General features: G+C 46.2%; 1 protein-coding gene across 1 annotated transcript; it reads right to left on the bottom strand.

Moving 5' to 3' along the window:
- Nucleotides 1-7,444: 7,444 nt before the first annotated feature.
- Nucleotides 7,445-9,403, bottom strand: LOC119334286 (protein G1-like2). Its single transcript, XM_037606879.1, has 2 exons — nucleotides 9,187-9,403; nucleotides 7,445-8,686 (listed from the first exon to the last, which is right to left on the bottom strand). The coding sequence occupies exon 2, from the start codon at nucleotides 8,655-8,657 to the stop codon at nucleotides 7,851-7,853; it is 807 nt and encodes a 268-aa protein (XP_037462776.1). The 5' UTR covers nucleotides 8,658-8,686; nucleotides 9,187-9,403; the 3' UTR covers nucleotides 7,445-7,850.
- Nucleotides 9,404-18,026: the final 8,623 nt, after the last annotated feature.

Below are 18,026 nucleotides of genomic sequence, written 5' to 3'. Positions count from 1 at the left end.
TCATTTGCTAACTATGAAGTTATTACTATGTTTTTCAACAGATAATCCCAGAGAATTGTGTGCCTCATTTGATGTATCAGAAAGGTAGCCTTAATGTTTTGAACATACAGCCAGGTCATCCTACGAATCTCAACTATCCATACCGGATTCCTAAAAGAAATGGAGACATGCAAATCAAAGGATGGAAAAAATGTATGGACAGTCGTAAGGAGGTTCTTGGAAGCAAAAGGAAGCGAAGCGCAAGAATTGGAGATAGGATGATCTCCATTCTCCATAATGGAGAGTCAGGGTCTATATTGTTTTATGCTATTTTACCTTAAAGAGAGTATTTAGGTCCTACCTAATACTGATGATCATGTGCTAATAACAATTAACTAGGGTTGGTTTGATGACTATGAGGATGATGATCGTATGACTTGTTATTAATAACAAGTAGAAGTTGTATGATGATGATTAGTAGGACTTGTTATTATATATGATGATGCATGATGCAAGCATGAAGAGTTATTATATATCAGCGGGTGAAATGAACATGGATTGGATTGAAGTAAAGGCAACATGCATGTGGTGCATGTCGAAAGTAGTACAATCCAAACTTGATCAAGTTAGGATTAGTATTACTTTCGACATGCACCACATGTTGCCTTCACTTGAATCTAAGCCATATTTAGGCATAGCAGTGGCTTTGGCAAACCAAGCACGGAGATATAAGAGAGGACACTTCTCTCTATTAGCTAGCTAATAACAATCTAAATTAATGCCCAAAACCCCTAAACCAGGCCCTTTCAAAAAAAACTCAGCTCGCCTTTTGGTCCCGGTTGGTGTCACCAACTGGGACCCCCCTGCCTGGGCTGGCCGAAGTGGCCACGTGGAGGCCCATCTGTCCCGGTTCGTGTAATAACTGAGGCTAAAGGCCAAAGGCATTAGTAACGACCATTTAGTCCCGGTTCCAAAACCGGGACAGAAGGCCCTTACGAACCGGGACAAATGGCCCTTTTTCTACTAGTGCATCAGGGTGCCAAGACTCGACTGCGAAGATGGAGCATAATAGTTTTTTATTCTAGAAAATGCAAATGAAGTTTTAAAACACATGAAACCCTCCATGGTATCATTATATAACATCAATGTGCATCGGTAATTTTTTTCGAAGTTCTGGCAAGTGGTATGTTATACACTGCATAGAAACAACGAACCATCTCCAAGGAAGAATTATGGATTTGAGAACGAACAACTCAGGTTTGAAGACAAAGCGATGGTTTCTTCATTGGTTGACCTTGAACTTTTTTTCTACACTCAACATAGGTTTCACATTTTCTGGGGTCGTATTCTATATTTAAGTCATTAAATGAATTTCTAGGCATTTTAATACATTAAGTGAATTTGTAGCCCTTTTTGCCAGTATTTTTTCTCAGAGGGTGTGGGGGCCGGGCCCCCCTGCTTAACGGAGTTCTACCCTGGGGATGCAGGGGCAGAACACCCCGCTACAAAATATAGCACCAAAAACTAAAGAAAGAAGGGAAAAAATGCATGTCGAGTTCTTTGTAAGATACAATCGACAAAGGCCATGTGTTTTGATTAGTCGAACTCTAACATCTTGTTTGGTTGGGGGTAGTTAGAGTTAGGGAATGGAAATTAAAGGGGTACGAGACTTCAAATCCATTGCTTCATTAGGGGGATTGGGAATGCATGAGGGAACAGTCATGGGACTTGAGACTCTAACTGCCACCATTTTATTAAGAGGGTGGGGGTGGGACTTGGAAAGGAATTGGTTTAGTGAGTCAATCTTAGCCCTTCATCATAATTTACGTTAACTTCCCTTGTCTAATCCCTCGTCAATTCCCATGAACCAAATAAGGGAATATAATTTCTCCTCAAATTCTCACACATAATTCCTATCATACGCCAAATAAAGGATTGGGAATAAAATGACTCATCCCATGTCTAATCTCGATACAACTCCCTCCTCTAAACTCGCATTCCCATTCCCAAATATTGTCAAACACATTGTAAGTACCATGCATGGATCGTGCCTCCCCACAGTTAGACTCTGTAAGATCCAACAACCTCCATCCATCTCTCCTTACCCCTTCCTCCTGCTCCTCCTCTCTCTCTCTATCTATCTATCTATCTATCTATCTATCTCCCCTTACCCCGGCTCTCTTCTTATCGTCGTAGCCAAAAACCTGGCCGCCTGACCACCCTCTTTCTTAATCGCTTGCCACCATTCCACCTCCCATGCACCTCCGTCACCCTTCGCTGTTGGTGAGGGCGTCCCGGATAGGGTGGGGGTCCTTGGACTACCGGACTATCTCTCATGGGACGGCTTGATGGGCCACTCCAGATTCTGTTAAGGAAGGCCGAGCTTCAGATAACTCCGTATTATGGAAGAAAATATCTGAAGGCTTGGCGTCTTCTCCAAGGAAGATTTAGCATAACCGGCATATTTGTCTCCTGATGGCAACCGACATATGTAACCCTAGGTACCCCTGGTGTCAATATAAACCAGAGGGTTTAGTCTGTAGATGCTGGAACCATCATCCTACTCATCTATGGTTTAGTTCATCCGATCTCGAGATAGATCAAACTCTATAACCGTCATATACACATACCAATATATTCAAGCAGGACGTAGGTTACTTCTTCAAGAGGGCCCGAACCTGGGTAAATATTGTCTCTACGTTCATTGTTCCCCATCGATCCAAGACCCACAGCTCGAGACCCCCAACCCGAGACCCGTCAGTTTTGACACTGACAATTGGCCCACCACCTTGCGCTGCAGCCCCATTAGTTGCAGACTAGGAGGAGCTCTCCTTCTATCGAGCTCGCCCTATGACGCGGGACTCGGCCTGACGACGATGGATCCTCCCACCACCCACCAGCACCATCACGCCGAAGCTCGATGGCAGGCCAGCCATCACCACACAATACTGTTGTGGAGGGCTGCCAGATGCAATGCGATGCTGGGTGGTGTCGGAGGCTTGATGGTCCTCCTCCACGCCAGCTAGGATGCATACTTTTTGGTCTTGTTCAACCGGTTGGCAAAGGTCAAGCTTTGCCAAGTGTTTACACTCGATACCGTTGTTTTTGGTTGGTCCTTTAACTTTTGGACTATGGTATTTGGCACATGTGTGCCATATAAGCAAAACTGCCACACCTCTACTTCTTTCACTTTAAAGTACCACATGACCCCCCCCTTCCTTCGACCCTACATTCTCCCGAACGACCTTACAGGCTCGCCCGAGAAACCTGCTTCTCCCGCACATCTCGCGTGCCCGCCCTCGAGAAAATTGTCACTTCTTCATGTCTACCACATGATAAAAAAATAATGCACATGTGGGATTCAAACCCACACCTTCTTGGCACCAAAGCGCGCCACCACAACAACCTCACCCTTAGTATTGTTGCTCAAACTAAAGAAACTAATCGTTTTGATCCCTTTTTTTACAGTTGTGTTACTACAAAAAAGTACAGAAAATTACCACAATTTTCCCTCAGGACAAAGTTACCATGGTATTCGCATGCAAGTTATCAGGCCCGTGTTGCGTAAGTTACCGTGCTATTTACATAGAACTTACCAGGTAATATGTTTCAACAACTACACCCCTTTCAAAGTTATCATTGTGTTATAAGGTCTTCGATGTGTAAAATGCCGTGGTACTTACACATAAGTTATCAGGGTATGTGTACATCAACCTCGTCCCGGTCAAAGTTACCATGGGGAATTGTACATGAGTTACCGGGTCTACAGTTCGTATATTATCATGGTACTTACACCTAAAAACCTGGGTGCGTTTCGGTAACTTTTTCCATAGGTAAAAAATTACCACGATATTTTTGCGTAACTTATCACGCCTATAGCGGGTCAAAGTGGGTCGTTTTTCTGGGCCAACCCATGAGCATGTGTGCCTCCTCATGACACTAAATATTATGTGGCTTTTCCCTGGCACATCATGTGTTGTGTTCATCTAAGAGGCCCCGCGAGGCGAGTGTATGTTTTTAACAACTTGTTTTCCTTTGGTAAAAAGTTACCATCATGTTTATATTGTAAGTTATCAGTTATGCGGTGCTTATATTATCATGTTATTCACACAAAAATTATTGGGAATGTTTTGAACAACTTTTTCCCGGGACAAAAGGTTACCATGGTGATTCTAGGTAACCTATCAAGCCCGCAGTGCTTAAAATATCATGCTATTTACACAAAATTTATCAGGGGTATGTTTCAGCAAACTCCCCCCCCCCCCACAGGTCAAAAACTTATCATGGTGTTTAGTTATCGCGGTGCATATGTTTTCATGCTATTTACACATGAAAATAGCAGAGGAGGGAGGTATAGTACCGTGTTATGTACACAGAAGATACCGGAGTATCTTAAAAAAAATCTTCCCTATGGTCAAAGTTACCATGGTGTTTCTAACTCAGTTATCAGATGTGCGCTATGTATATTACCATCTGTTTACACATAAATTATCTGGTTTCTTTTCACATTTTTCTTCCCCAATGGTTAAAGTTACCATGATGTTTGTATCTAAATTATCAGGTCTATGGCGTAAATGTTATCGTGCTATTTACAGAAATTACCGGGGGCCGGGGTTCAACAAATTTCTTCCCAATGATCAAAGTTACCATGATGCTTTCACCAAAGTTATCACGCCTTCAATGCTTATGACCATGCTACTTACACATAATGTACCGCGTGGTATACAAAAGTTATCATGTTGGTGGTGCGTCATTTATCGTGGTGGTGATGGAGAATTTACCACGGGAAAAGTTTATGTGCCAGGTTTGATAGGTGAAACAAAAGCTTTTCAGTGCTAAAATATGAAGGCAAAACATGTCAAAAACAATATTTTCCTTAGCTTGCTCAACAATGAGTGTCATAGGCGAGATGGTTAGCTCCCTTCGTTGATTACTTATAGACCAGAGATCAAATCCCAATTCAAGCATTATTTTTGCCCAAAAATCTGGAAGGCGTGTGGGGCTGTAACTGATGATTGAAAGGAAGGAAATCAGGAGGGCGAGAAAGGAAGGAGATCGCGGGTGTGCGGGAAAGGATGGAGATCGCGTGGCGTGAGGGAAAGGAAAGAGGAGATCACGAGGACATGCGGAAAAGGAAGGAGATCCGGGAGGGCGATGCGTGTGGCAGTTTTGCAATCTGCCACACGGTTGCCACTTACATATTTGGTTAACTTTTTTACCAAGTCAAATCTTTGCCGAGTGTCCGTAGAAAAACACTAAGCGCAACTCGCTTCGTTGACAGGGTGTATGTCAAATCTCGTGCTAAGTGTAACACTCGGCGAAGACTTTGCCAAGTCTTTTTGGGCACTGAGCAAACATTAGAATTTGCCCATATGGTTGATCACATCAAAACGACAAACACGCCCACACACAGAGTATAGCCTAGGGCTCTTGTCGTGTCCTTCTTTTAGCATCGTCCGACTCTAACTTAGACTCCTACTAGCAATGTGCTTGTGCGTTGCAACAGATCCAAAGTAGAATAATACATATTCACAAATTTGAAAAAAAACAGGCTAATTTTGATATACATATATCACTAAAAATATCTTATGTTTCACTCAAAATATATTTTTTGAGCTGTTTTGATGAGGTAAGGGAGGAATGTGGCTGGTTTCAAGATACTAAGGGGTTTTCTGTACATTGGAGCAGAGAAGTGGGATATTTTTGTAAAAAGGCCACAACTTACATCATAGTCGTTAGATGCAGATCTAGTGGTCAGAAATGATGGATGACAGACACATCATCATCACCAACTGAGTCTTTTATAAAAATGGAGATAAGCCTACACGGACATGCACACTAGCATGGTGGGTCGATTAAAGAGGCGCTCGGCTCGTTAATCTCATGCTCGTTACAAGCAGAAGACCCTGCTCGGCTCGGTTCATTTGAAGCTCGCTAAGCTCGTGCGCGCTCGCGAGCGCTCGTTAACAAATTATGTTATGTTACAGTCTACAGGATGAGTGTGTAGGTATTCTTTTTATGAGGTGACTATAAAAGAAAATACACTACTTTGCTGCCTCCTATCGATTAGATTAAATCGATGGGCTGAAATGCTACAAAATTTCTGTCACAAGATGAAAATATAAGTTGTGTAGTTAGTAATGTGCTTAACGAGCTATTTGTGTTCATTAAGCTTAAAGAGCTAAAGTTAATAATTAGCTCAATTCATTAAAAAATGAATTAAAAGCATAACGAGCCGAATTATCGAATACTCATTAAGCTCACGAACTTCAAGTTCCTGACCCATTCTATGAGACGGACTCAACCAAGAGACACGGTGTGCAAACCGATACTACTAGTAGACGAATAACCTAGACTCACGTACGCTATTATTTTTCCTAATCTAATCATCCGGCAACCTTGATCAACTTCACTTTCTCTCTCTAAATCTTGACATTTGTATTCCTGGTACTCTGGAAACAATATTTTTCCTGTAGTGGTACACGTGGAATTTTTTTCAAAAAAAGTTCTAAATTTCATGTTTTGAATATTCTTTTAAAAGCTCCATGAAACCTGAAACTTCAAAACAAATTACCCCTTGGAATGTTTTAGCACGTAGATTATCTTTGAAATTCCCTGAAATTACCATTGATAAAACAAACTACATAATATATTAAAAAAAATCTCGGGTTTCTGACGGGCTAACTAGGAGGAACATGAGGATCTAAGAGATCGTGAGTGAGCGTGTCCTACCTCGTGGCGACATTACTGCAATACTTGGTCGCATCCCAGCTGACAAGACTTTTATGCCGGTTAATTAACCAAATCCAAACTAGCTCTCTGCCCCACGCTTGACATGACACATGCAATAATAAAATTAAACAGTGCCTGCACAGAAGCATACTCTCTCCATTCCACAATGTAGTGCTTCCTCTATCTCCGTGCTTCAACTTTGACCGTAAATTTAACTATCAAGACCAATTGCGACAGAGAAACACCGTCTTGAAAAACGCATTAGGCCCGATATATATGGAAGGATGGAGTACAGTGCATCCTGATAGGTGTATCCAAACATCTAACATGCATTAAGATATGGTGTTAAGAGAAGATGCATCGGAAATGATCTTAGGCCCCACTTGTAATGAAGAAATGTGCAAAGACTATGGTAGTTGTGTGGATTTTCTATGCAAATTCATGCAAGATTCATCATATAAATTCAATATAGTTTTTATCACCAACGTGCAAACCAATTGGAAGCACGCAACCAACATCATATCATATGAATCAAGGATTTTCTTGCCCATAAATAGAGAAATGTACAGTGAAAGCATACGAGAAATCAAGGCAAAAAAAAGATGAAACATACAGATGATGCATGAAACATTTGCCACACGAAAATTCTGCAGAAAATGTCATGGCAATGCTAGTCATAAGAGCAAATTAAAATCCTAGCAGCACATCAGTAAGATCTGTTCGACGACAGGAAGAACGCAACAAATTAAATGCATGTTGCCATGAATCACTCGATCAGCAGTGCACATTCTAGCAGTGGAAATCCCCTTGACATTTCAATCGAGCCTTGGATTAATTATATCTGCATACACAAATCAACCAAGCCTGCACGAACGCTGCTAGAAAGTAGAAACCCTACAGTAGCAAGCAGGAGGAGCACCACTAGCTCCCAGCAGGAAATGTAGCCAAAAGGGTGAATAGTGTTTGGTAAGAAGAACAATAGTACGTTCATCGATCGATCGATGACACTCATCCTTCCATCGTTCCGATGATCGATCAAGATTACGGCTAGATATATAGACCTCCGAATTAACTTACTTAAGCCCTACCTTGCGTTGCTTTTGCTAGGATCGCATCCATGGATGCAGCCGGAAACCTCGCTAGTTGAACACGGAGAGCGGCAGCATGCACCCCGCCGCGTGCGCCTCCGCTGCCGCCGCCATCGCCATGGCCATCTCATCGCCGGTGCCGCTGCTGTGGCCATTGCTGTGGCCGTTGCTGTTGCCGCTGGAGCTGCTCGGGACGGCGGCGTCCGCCTCGTGGCCGCCTGGCATCAGGAAATGCGCGTGCATGTAGTGCTGCGGGTGCGGGATGAAGTAGTGCCCCTGCGCCGGCACGGCCCGCGCGACGAGGACCTCCGGCGCGCTCTCTGGGGGGGGCGCTGCTACATGGGTAGAGGCGGGTGGGGGTGGGGACGGGGCGGCCTTGGCCGCCTTCTGGGACGACGACGGCGGCGGGCGCTTCCGGCGCTTCTTCTCGTAGGCGATGCCGCGGGCCTTCGCCTGGGAGTCGCGCACCTCGCGGAGGTAGAGGCGAACGGCGCGCGCGCCGAACGGGTTGGCCTCGGGCCGCCCGCCGTGCTCCTCGAAGGCGGCGCGCAGGCGGCCGACGAGCGCGTCCAGGCTGCCCCAGGCCTGGCGGAGCGGGCACGGGCACGGCGCCGGCGGGGAAGGGTGGCCGAAGAAGGGGCAGCCCGCGGCGTGCACCTTTGTCTTGCCGAACTGGTCGAGGTACCTGAGGAACTCGAGGACGTGGGCGCCGCTGCACCGCGAGAGCTCCAGCGGCGGGCGGTGGTTGCGCAGGTACTGCCCGAACGTGTGCCAGTCCCGACGCTTCTGCGACTCGTACCGGCTCGGCCGCGCAGCCGCCTCCGCCGCCCCCGGGCTGTCCACCGGCGCTCCCTGCATGTCCGTCCTCTCCTCCTTTGACTTCAGATCTGCATGCGAGACGGCCGCCTGTTAGTACATACGGAGCTGCCTGAAACCAAAAGCATCTTAATTTTCACTCAGCAGCCAGCCAGTAAGCTAGCTGCTTATCAGTTCGCTGCATGGTTCTTCAGCTCAGCTCATATGGTGAGGTGACAAATCAAGCTAAGCATCGGCGAGAGTCTGTAGCTGTACATGCTAAGCTTCTCGAGGGCGCACGAAAATCTGACTCTAGGGTTTCCTAAAGGGGGAATCGAAGTGGATCGGCAGCAGCTGGTCCTGAGCTAGCTTGGAGTACGGTGCAGGCCCGGACGGACCAGAGCGTGGCATCCAAGACGGCCTGAATCTGAGCTCGGCCGCTGCAGCACAGCAGCATCAGCCAAGAAACTGACACACACGCGCGCGCGCACGCGCTGGACCGTGGTCATCTCAGCCGCACAACCAGCAGCTAGCCGCTGGCCGCCGGAGGGCCCGGAGCTACAGTACGAGGAAGATCAACCAGACATCTCACCTGGCAAGCACGCGGTCGACGACGCCGTCCGGACGACAGAGCAGCTCGGGTAGAAGGAGAGATCGATGGACGCCGAGCCGAGGGAGCGAGCGGGCGATTGGGTGTGGTGAGAAGGGAGGAGGAGGAGAGGGAGGAGGGACAGTGGGGTGGGCGGGGGTGTGTGTATATAGGAGGGTAGATAGCCGCGGCACGGGAGGAGGGGGGAGGGGAGCCGTGGGAAAGCTGCTGTGGGGGTGAGGGGACGGGATTGAGCTGGGGGGAGCTAGCTAGCTACTGTAGCTAGCTTTGTTGACGATGCGGGCGGGTGAGTGAGTGAGGAGACGGAGACTGACCTGACCGGTGGCGGTGAGTGACCCCAATCATTTAAGCCCACGGCAGGTGCAACAGTGTTCCTGATGTATCTACGTACGTTCGTATGCACCCACCCGGCCGCCCGTGTTTGTATTTCTGCATGCGATTTATGAATATCTGTACGTCCATTCTCGGAAAGTTCTTGTGTGCATGTGAACTAAATGGTGAAACCATTTTTTTTGTATCTCAGCATGCAAATGCAAGCATGTCACCGGACCATATACAATTGTAAAAAAGAATAATGCGACCTCATCTAATCATGTATAGAAATAGACAAGCCACAACATTCAGCCACACATGAATTATTCTACTTATGTACAATAAATATTTTGACAATTATACATAATCAAATATAATAGAGTTAATTCTATTTTCACCCCATGATTCACCCTAGTGACTGGATTTACCTAATTTTGAGAGATCTTCATTTTATACCCCCATTTTCATCTTTGTGCCAAATCTTAGCCCTAACTGAAATTTTCCCCAATTGAGTTTTGACTAGGCATGCCACGTAAACGGTTTTTATTCAGTATTAAATCCAGTCTGTTTTTTTTCATGCGAAAACCAGTTCAGCAAGGCAGCATACCCTGGACTGCGTCGCACTCGGGTCGAACGTCACGCACCTCGCTGCATCCTCATCCTCGTACAGTGCCGCACCACATCGCCCACTTCACTCGCTCACCCCCTCCCAAGTCCCTAGTTCCAAAATCTCCCGAACTCGCGGGCCACCGCCACCCTGAATCATCGCTGTCGCCACCTAGCTTCGTTATCATCACCATCACCTCTTCCACCATGTCTTCCTCTAGCTCGATCTTATCAGGCATGCGCAACCACCCATTTTTGTGGTGCCACTGATTCCTTGTCCTTAATGTGGCAAAATGGTCAAATTCTACCTCTCCACCATTGAGGAGCACGACCGTTGGTTGTTTTACAAGTGCAAGAAGCACGGTGTAAGTCCTGATCTGGTCCATGTCAATGACTAAGTTTGATTTCTGCTAGCTGCAAAGTTCTGGGTTTTTTTCTATGTGCTTGATAGGTAACTTGTGATTTCTGGCGCTATGAGCTAGAGTATGTGGAGCATATGATTAACACACATATCCTTTTTATGCTGTTGTTGATGTAATTGGTGCAGCAGAGGACAAAAAAAGAAGTTGAGCTTGCAAGAGGTGAGGGGGGGAGGAATGCAGGTAGCAACAGAGGCATTGCAGGCGGAGGCAATTGATGCAGAGTCAATTTTTGTAGTAGCTACAGTTAGAGCAATGCAGTTCTCATGACCAAGCAACAAGTAGCTATGTTGTTCGGACTAGGGAGAGAGGTGTCGTTTGTGCTGAAGCTGGTGTTTGCAAGTATGATGAGTGTTCTATATGTTCTGTCTGTTCTTAGTTCTGAAGAAATGATGAACTGGTGCGACTTAGTTAGTCAACACAAACAATTCTGAAGCCATAAAACTGGCAGTAGCCGAGATACTTTACGGGCATGTACTGTCACTAGTAGAAAACATGGCTTTGGTTCGGGCAGGGCAAGCCCATTAGTCCCGGTTCAGTTACGAACCGGGACCATGGGGGCATTCGTCCCGGTTCTTTAGCCCAGGGGGTCGGCTGGGGCCTCGTGGGCATTGGTCCCGGTTCGTATGGACCCATTTGTCCCGGTTCTAGGCACGAACCTGGACCAATGGGCCTCGCTCCTAGCCCACAAATATTGGTCCCGGTTCTTGGCTCGAGCCGGGACAGAAGGCTGGGCTTTAGTCCCGGTTCCATCCACGAACCGAGACAAATGAGTTGCCATATATACCCCGTCGCCGCAGCAGAGTGCTCCACGGTGCTCTGTTTTTTCTGGCCGGCGAGGAGAGGTCATTTGGGTGCTCTAGCTTACCTCCTATGCACATGAGGTGTTCGATGAAATGCCCGAGCCACGCTAGTTAAGCTTTCTCCTCTCGAAGCTCGACCTCCAAGCTCCATTTTCCCCGAGATTTGTCTAGGTTTAGCGGTCTGTCATGCCCCGTCCCCGTCTTCACCGCCATCGATTGCCCGCGCCGATCTCGTCGCCTGCACCACCGTGGTGAGCCTCTTGTTCTTATCTTCTTCTGAAAGAAAAAAAATTCTTACTTTAGATAGATACTTGTCTAATTTTCTTACTTTTATTATTGCTTGTTATTATATAGTGCGATGGTTTTGGTATCCGCCCCCGTCGGCCCTCGTCCTGGCTATGATTCAGATGTGGTATATATATTATCTTTTATAACTATTTGGTTCATTTATTGTTTATGACAATTATGCCTATCAAATTGACATAGATTTTATTTATGTAGGAGGTAGTTGGACCGGAAATTCCAACCGACCCTATTGTCGAGAGGTCAAATTTAGTTGAAGAAGAAAACAATTACTTGAAGGAAAAATAAATAAAATGAGGAGGAGAAGATGATATTGGAGTTGCATGTTGCAGATGTCTTCGATGATCACAAGATCAAGATGGGTGCAATGCGGTTGAAGATTAGAAAGATTAGAAAATATGCCATTCATACCGAGGCTTGGTATCATTATGCCGTTGGATCAATTTTTACCTTAGTTGTGATTATGATCGCATTTGTTGTTGCATTGAAAGGTTTTACATAGTTCCAATGTATGGTTTAACTAGATGCTCTGAAGAGCTATATGTTGTTCAATGATAACTATGTATGTACTTTGTTTTTATTGTGATGATGAACTTCTATTAATTTGGTCACTTATCTATTCATGAGAGCTATATGTACTAAATTGATGATGTGGCTTTGAATGGTGCATTTTGAACACAGAAAAACTATGCAGTTCAAACAAGTTAAAAAATGAAATCCCTTTGTAACAGACGAGTTTTCGTATGAAACCCTCATACCTTGAAAGAGATTGTCCGTTTTGTACATGAAGTGCATCCAGTTTTTGCCGTAACCCTCTCTACTTTCTTGCACATGCTATGTGGGTGAAATGATGATACAATGCCAACTTTCAACCTTTTCAGAGTTCATTTGAAATGCTTTTCAATTTCAGGGTCTTATAGCTCAAAATAATTAGTAAATGCATGAAAAATAACAACTGAAGTCAGAAAGGGTTGAAAAATGATGATGTGGCTTTGAATGGTGCATTTTGAACACCGAAAACTATGGAGTTCAAACAAGTTAAAAAATAAAATCCCTTTGTAATAGACGAGTTTTCGTATGAAACCCTCATACTTCGAAAGAGACTATTCGTTTTGTACACGAAGTGCATCCAGTTTTTGCCGTAACCCTGTCTACTTTCTTGCACATGCTATGTGGGTGAAATGATGATACCATGCCAACTTTCAACCTTTTCAGAGTTCATTTGAAATTCTTTTCAATTTCAGGGTCTTATAGCTCATAATAATCAGTAAATGCATGAAAAATAACAAATGAAGTCAGAAAGGGTTGAAAATTGATGATGTGGCTTTGAATGGTACATTTTGAACACAGAAAATAAGTTCAAAAAAATGAAATCCCTTTGTAACAGACGAGTTTCCGTATGAAACCCTCATACCACTACTAGGAAAAGGGCTAAAGATGAAATTGACACTAATGGCGCACCAGAGAAGTGGTGCGCCACTACTATATACTAATGGCGCACCATGTGGAGATGCACCATTAGTGTGGAAGACACTAATGGAGCACCAGGCACACGGTGCGCCACTAGTAACAAAATGTTTTTTTATTTTTTCAAACATACTAATGGCGCATCCGGGGAGAGTGCGCCATTAGTAGTTAGAACTACTAATGGCGCACCAGCCATAGAGTGTGCCACTACTGTTTTTTTTACTTTTTTGCAAAACTACTAATGGCGCACCATTGCATAGTGCGCCATTACTAGTTTAAACTAGTAATGGTACACTGTGCCACGGTGCGCCATTAGTATAAAAATATTTTTTTTTCTTTTTTACAAAACTACTAATGGCGCATGTCTATGTGGTGCGCCATTAGTATGTTGGGTTACTAATGGCGCACGGCTGTGTGGTGCGCCATTAGTAACCTGGGACCAGCTATATATTTTTGGACAGCCACACCTACACACTCACTTTCCCCACTTCATTCCCCCCACCTCCTTCTCTAAGCTTGTCGGCTGCCTCCTCCTCCTCACCTCATTTGCACCATAGATTCATCAAAATTAAGTGTTGAAATTACCTTTTTTTGATAGGTAAGTAAGGGGAAAGCTATCTTCATGTTGTAGATCTACTTTTTTTCTCCCTAGCTCGCTCCAACAACGTGCACATGCACCTTTTGTGGCCTAGCTAGATCTATGTATGTTTGTGGTGTTGCATATATGTTTGTGTTTGCAGGTACCGGTATTTGAAATGCGATAGTTGCCAATATTTTGCCGGAATGTTGATTCATTTCTGTTTCGGCGAGAATTTTGGCACTATGCATTCTTTTTTGTCCTATTTTTAGGGAAAGTCATGCCAAATTTTTTCTTGGTTCTAAAATATCGTTTTGCTCTACCCCGCAGGCGACCATGGTCCGCACGATGACCGAAGGCATCGTGAATAGGTTTTTGAGCTCCGCGAAGGCCGAGATGCTTCAAAAGAACGAGATGGAGATAAGATGTCTGTGTCGAAGATGCAAGCTGAAGAGCCTTATTGCGGACCCGGATTCCGGGCAGGTGCGGGACCACCTGCTCTTGCGTGGTTTCATGGATGGCTATCGGTGGCAAGGGGATGAAGATGACTATGAAGTTGTCCATGGGGGCCGGGCAAGAAATGAGGAAGGGCAGCAAGACAACCACCACGGCTCGGGCGGGCAAGAAGACGAAGAATCTCCAGGACATGATCATGACAGTGATGCTGTACACAGTCATCATGTAGAAGATGCCGGACATGATGATGAGGAAGATGCCAGAGCAGACGAAGGGCATGATCATGAAGATCAAGATGTCGGAGGAGCAGACAACGATGGACCATCGATGGGCTGGGTGCAGCACCCTCATATTCAAGAGCCGCTTCTCAAGCAGACGGATAACGCAAGAGCTGCCGCCCGAGAGAAAGCCAAGCTGGATCAACTAGAGATAGACGCGGTTACTCCATTGTATGAAGGATGCGGACCCAAGGATACCCGCTTGAAAGTAACGCTCATGGCTTTGGAGATGAAGGTAAAATACAAAATGACCGACGCATGCTTCGACGAGAACATGTCATTCTGACACGAATGTCTTCCCAAGGGGAACAAGTGCCCGACCAGTTTCGAGGAGGCGAAGAAAGTCGTGTGTCCTCTGGATTTACCGCACGTGAAATACCATGTGTGCATGAACAATTGCATCATTTATCGGGGCGAGCACGCGGAGTCTACCATATGTCCGGTGGGCGGCATCACTCGATACAAGAAGAGGAAGAAAGTTTCTCGAAAAGTGGTGTGGTACTTTTTGATCACTCCTCGTCTACAGCGATATTTCACGGACCCTAAGGTAGCAAAGCTCCTACGTTGGCACGCGGATAGGGAGGAGAAGAAGCGAGAAGATGACGCAAATTATCCGGAGATAAATAAAAAAGACAAGATGCTGAGTCACCCTAAGGATGGGAGCCAGTGGCAAGCATTGAACTTTGAACACCCAGAATTCGGGAAGGATCCAAGGAACATCGTGCTGGGCGCGAGCACCGATGGAGTCAATCCGTTTGGCAGCCAGAGAAGCACACATAGCACCTGGCCTGTGTTTGTGTGGATGTACAACCTTCCCCCTGGTTGTGCATGAAGTGGAAGTACATTCACATGAGTATGCTAATTGAAGGGCCGAAACAACCAGGGAACGACATCAATCTGTATCTGGGGCTGCTGAAAGAGGAGCTAGACACTGTGGAAAACGCCAGCCAATACGTGGGACGCTCCAGAGAAAGAATATTTCCCTATGAGAGCCGCACTGCTCACGACGATGCACGACTATCTTGGTTACGGATATCTCGCGGGGCAGGTGGTCCACGGATTTTCTGGATGCGTCAGGTGCATGGATGACACAACGTATCGCCAGCTAGATAGAGATCCTGGGTCTTGGAAAACCGTGTTCATGGGACATCGAAGGTGGCTTCGCGACGATGACCCGTGGAGGAAACGCAAGGATCTGTTCGATGGTGAAACCAAACTCCGAAGACGCCCGCGTACGAGGAGCGGCGAGGAAATAGAGGGGCTGTTGAAAAATTGGAAAGATTGCCCACTACCGAGAAAGAAGCAAAAGGCGCCAGAGCCGGGAAGGAAGCGAAAGGCGCCAGAGCCGCTGCTGAAGGTATGGAAAACAAGGTCTGTTTTCTGGGACTTGCCGTACTAGAAGATCCACCGTGTGCCTCACAGCCTTGATGCCATGCATATCACGAAGAACGTGCGCGAGAGTCTGCTTGGTACCCTGCTCAACATGCCAGAGAGGACCAAAGATGGGCCGAAAGCAAGGGCAGACTTGAAATCAATGGGCATCAGGCAGGAGCTTCACGCTAATGATGATGATGATGATGATGATGATGATGATGATGATGATGATGATGATGATGAGGCGAAGCAGAACACAGAAAGTCATCGCAAAGGCAAAAAGGCCAAGAAGACCGGAAATGACTACCCTCCCGCGTGCTTCACTCTAAGTTAGGAGGAGAACGAGTAGTTTTTCACCTGCCTCGTAGGAGTAAAACTTCCTTACAGTTACGCGGGGAAGATAAGCAGATACCTAGACCCAGCGAAGCAGAAGTTCAGCGGGATGAAGTCTCACGACTGTCATGTGCTGATGACGCAGATACTTCCAGTTGCAATCCGTGGGATCATGGACGCGCACGTCTGTGAAACGATATTTGGCCTATGAAACTTTTTCGATGTCATCTCTCGGAAGTCGGTTGGCGTGAGGCAACTCAGAAGGCTACAGGAAGAGATCGTGGTGATACTATGCGAGCTTGAGATGTACTTCCCGCCCGCATTTTTCGACGTTATGGTGCATCTGCTGGTCCATATCATAGAGGATATCATCCATCTCGGGCCGACGTTCCTGCACAGCATGATGCCGTTCGAAAGGATGAATGGTGTCATCAAAGGATACGTTCGCAACATGTCACGTCCAGAGGGAAGTATAGCCAGGTGCTTTCTGACCGAAGAGTGCATCTCCTACTGCACGAATTATCTAGGCATCAAGAACCCCGTTGGTCTACCCATCAACAGGCACCTCGGCAGGCTCGCTGGATGGGGTCACCGTGAGGGTCGCCGCGAAATGCATGTCGACTTCGAGGGTCGACTCGTCGACTTTGAAAGAGAAAACCTAGTCGTGCTACATCACATAGACATGGTCGATCCTTGGGTGGTAGATCACAAAACCTTTATTGAGAAGACATACAATGACCGAGGCCAACAGAGGACGGACGGAGATATAATCAAAGAGCACAACTCATGTTTCATGCGTTGGTTCAAGCAGAAGCTTCTGTCGTACCCTTTACATGAGGATTCTTCCATGGAAGAACAACTCATATCCGCCTTGTCACAGGGCGCCGAGCACAACCTGATGACCTATGAGGCGTACGATATCAACGGCTACACTTCTACACCGAGGACAAGGACATGAAGAGCGATGGTTATCAGAACTCTGGGGTAACGATGGAATCCTACACCGGTAACGACAAGGACATATACTACGGAAGGATCAAGGAGATCTGAGAGCTGAGCTACGCTGGAGAGAAGGTCCCGATGTTCCGTGTCAGATGGGCCAAGAGCGTCCTAAAAGAAGACCGATATTTCACCACCATGGTTATACCCGAAGCCAAATCCAAGACCGCGGGCGCAAACGTCACCACGAAAAATGAGCCATGGGTACTGGCTTCCCAAGTGGACCAATGCTTCTTCATTACCGACCCGTCAAATGCCAGTCGTGTTGTCGTGAGGAGAGGCAAAAGGAAGATCATCGGAATGGATGGAGTAGCCAATGAGCAAGACTTCGACAAGTACGGCGACCCGAAGATCGAACATGACGACGACGATGAAGTAGTAGCAGCATACACCACAAAAAGAAGCAGGACCACCCTACCTAAAGGACGTCCGTTCCACAGAAGAACTCCATTTGCGAAAAAGAAGGGCAAGAAGATTATGAACAGATAGCTAGCTAAGATCGACTGTATTTAAACCGTAGTCTTCATTTCTCGATTGTATTTCATGGGCACTTTTTGATATCATGAATATTTTTAAATTTCATGGGCACTTTTTGAATTCATGAACATTTTTTCAAATTTGATGATATTTTTTCATATTCAATATGATAAAATATAGAATATTCATGAGGACACTCGATCTCGATCCCCCTCCATCTCGATCGCTATCCCCCTCTATCTCGATCTTGATGCCCCTTCATCTCGATCTCTATCCCCCTCCATCTCGATCTCGATCCCACCCGCACCCTCCCCTGCTAGCTGCACCGCCGACGACGACCCACCGCTCCCTCCCCTGCTCCACCGCCGCCGACGAGCACCCCCGCACCCTCCCCCGCTCCACCACCGCCGACGAGCAC

The sequence above is a fragment of the Triticum dicoccoides genome, chromosome 7A (genome assembly GCF_002162155.2).
Source record: "Triticum dicoccoides isolate Atlit2015 ecotype Zavitan chromosome 7A, WEW_v2.0, whole genome shotgun sequence".
In the NCBI taxonomy this organism is placed as follows: domain Eukaryota; kingdom Viridiplantae; phylum Streptophyta; class Magnoliopsida; order Poales; family Poaceae; genus Triticum; species Triticum dicoccoides.
The sequence above is the reverse complement of the archived record's forward strand: the minus strand, read 5'-3'. Positions and strand labels throughout refer to the sequence as shown.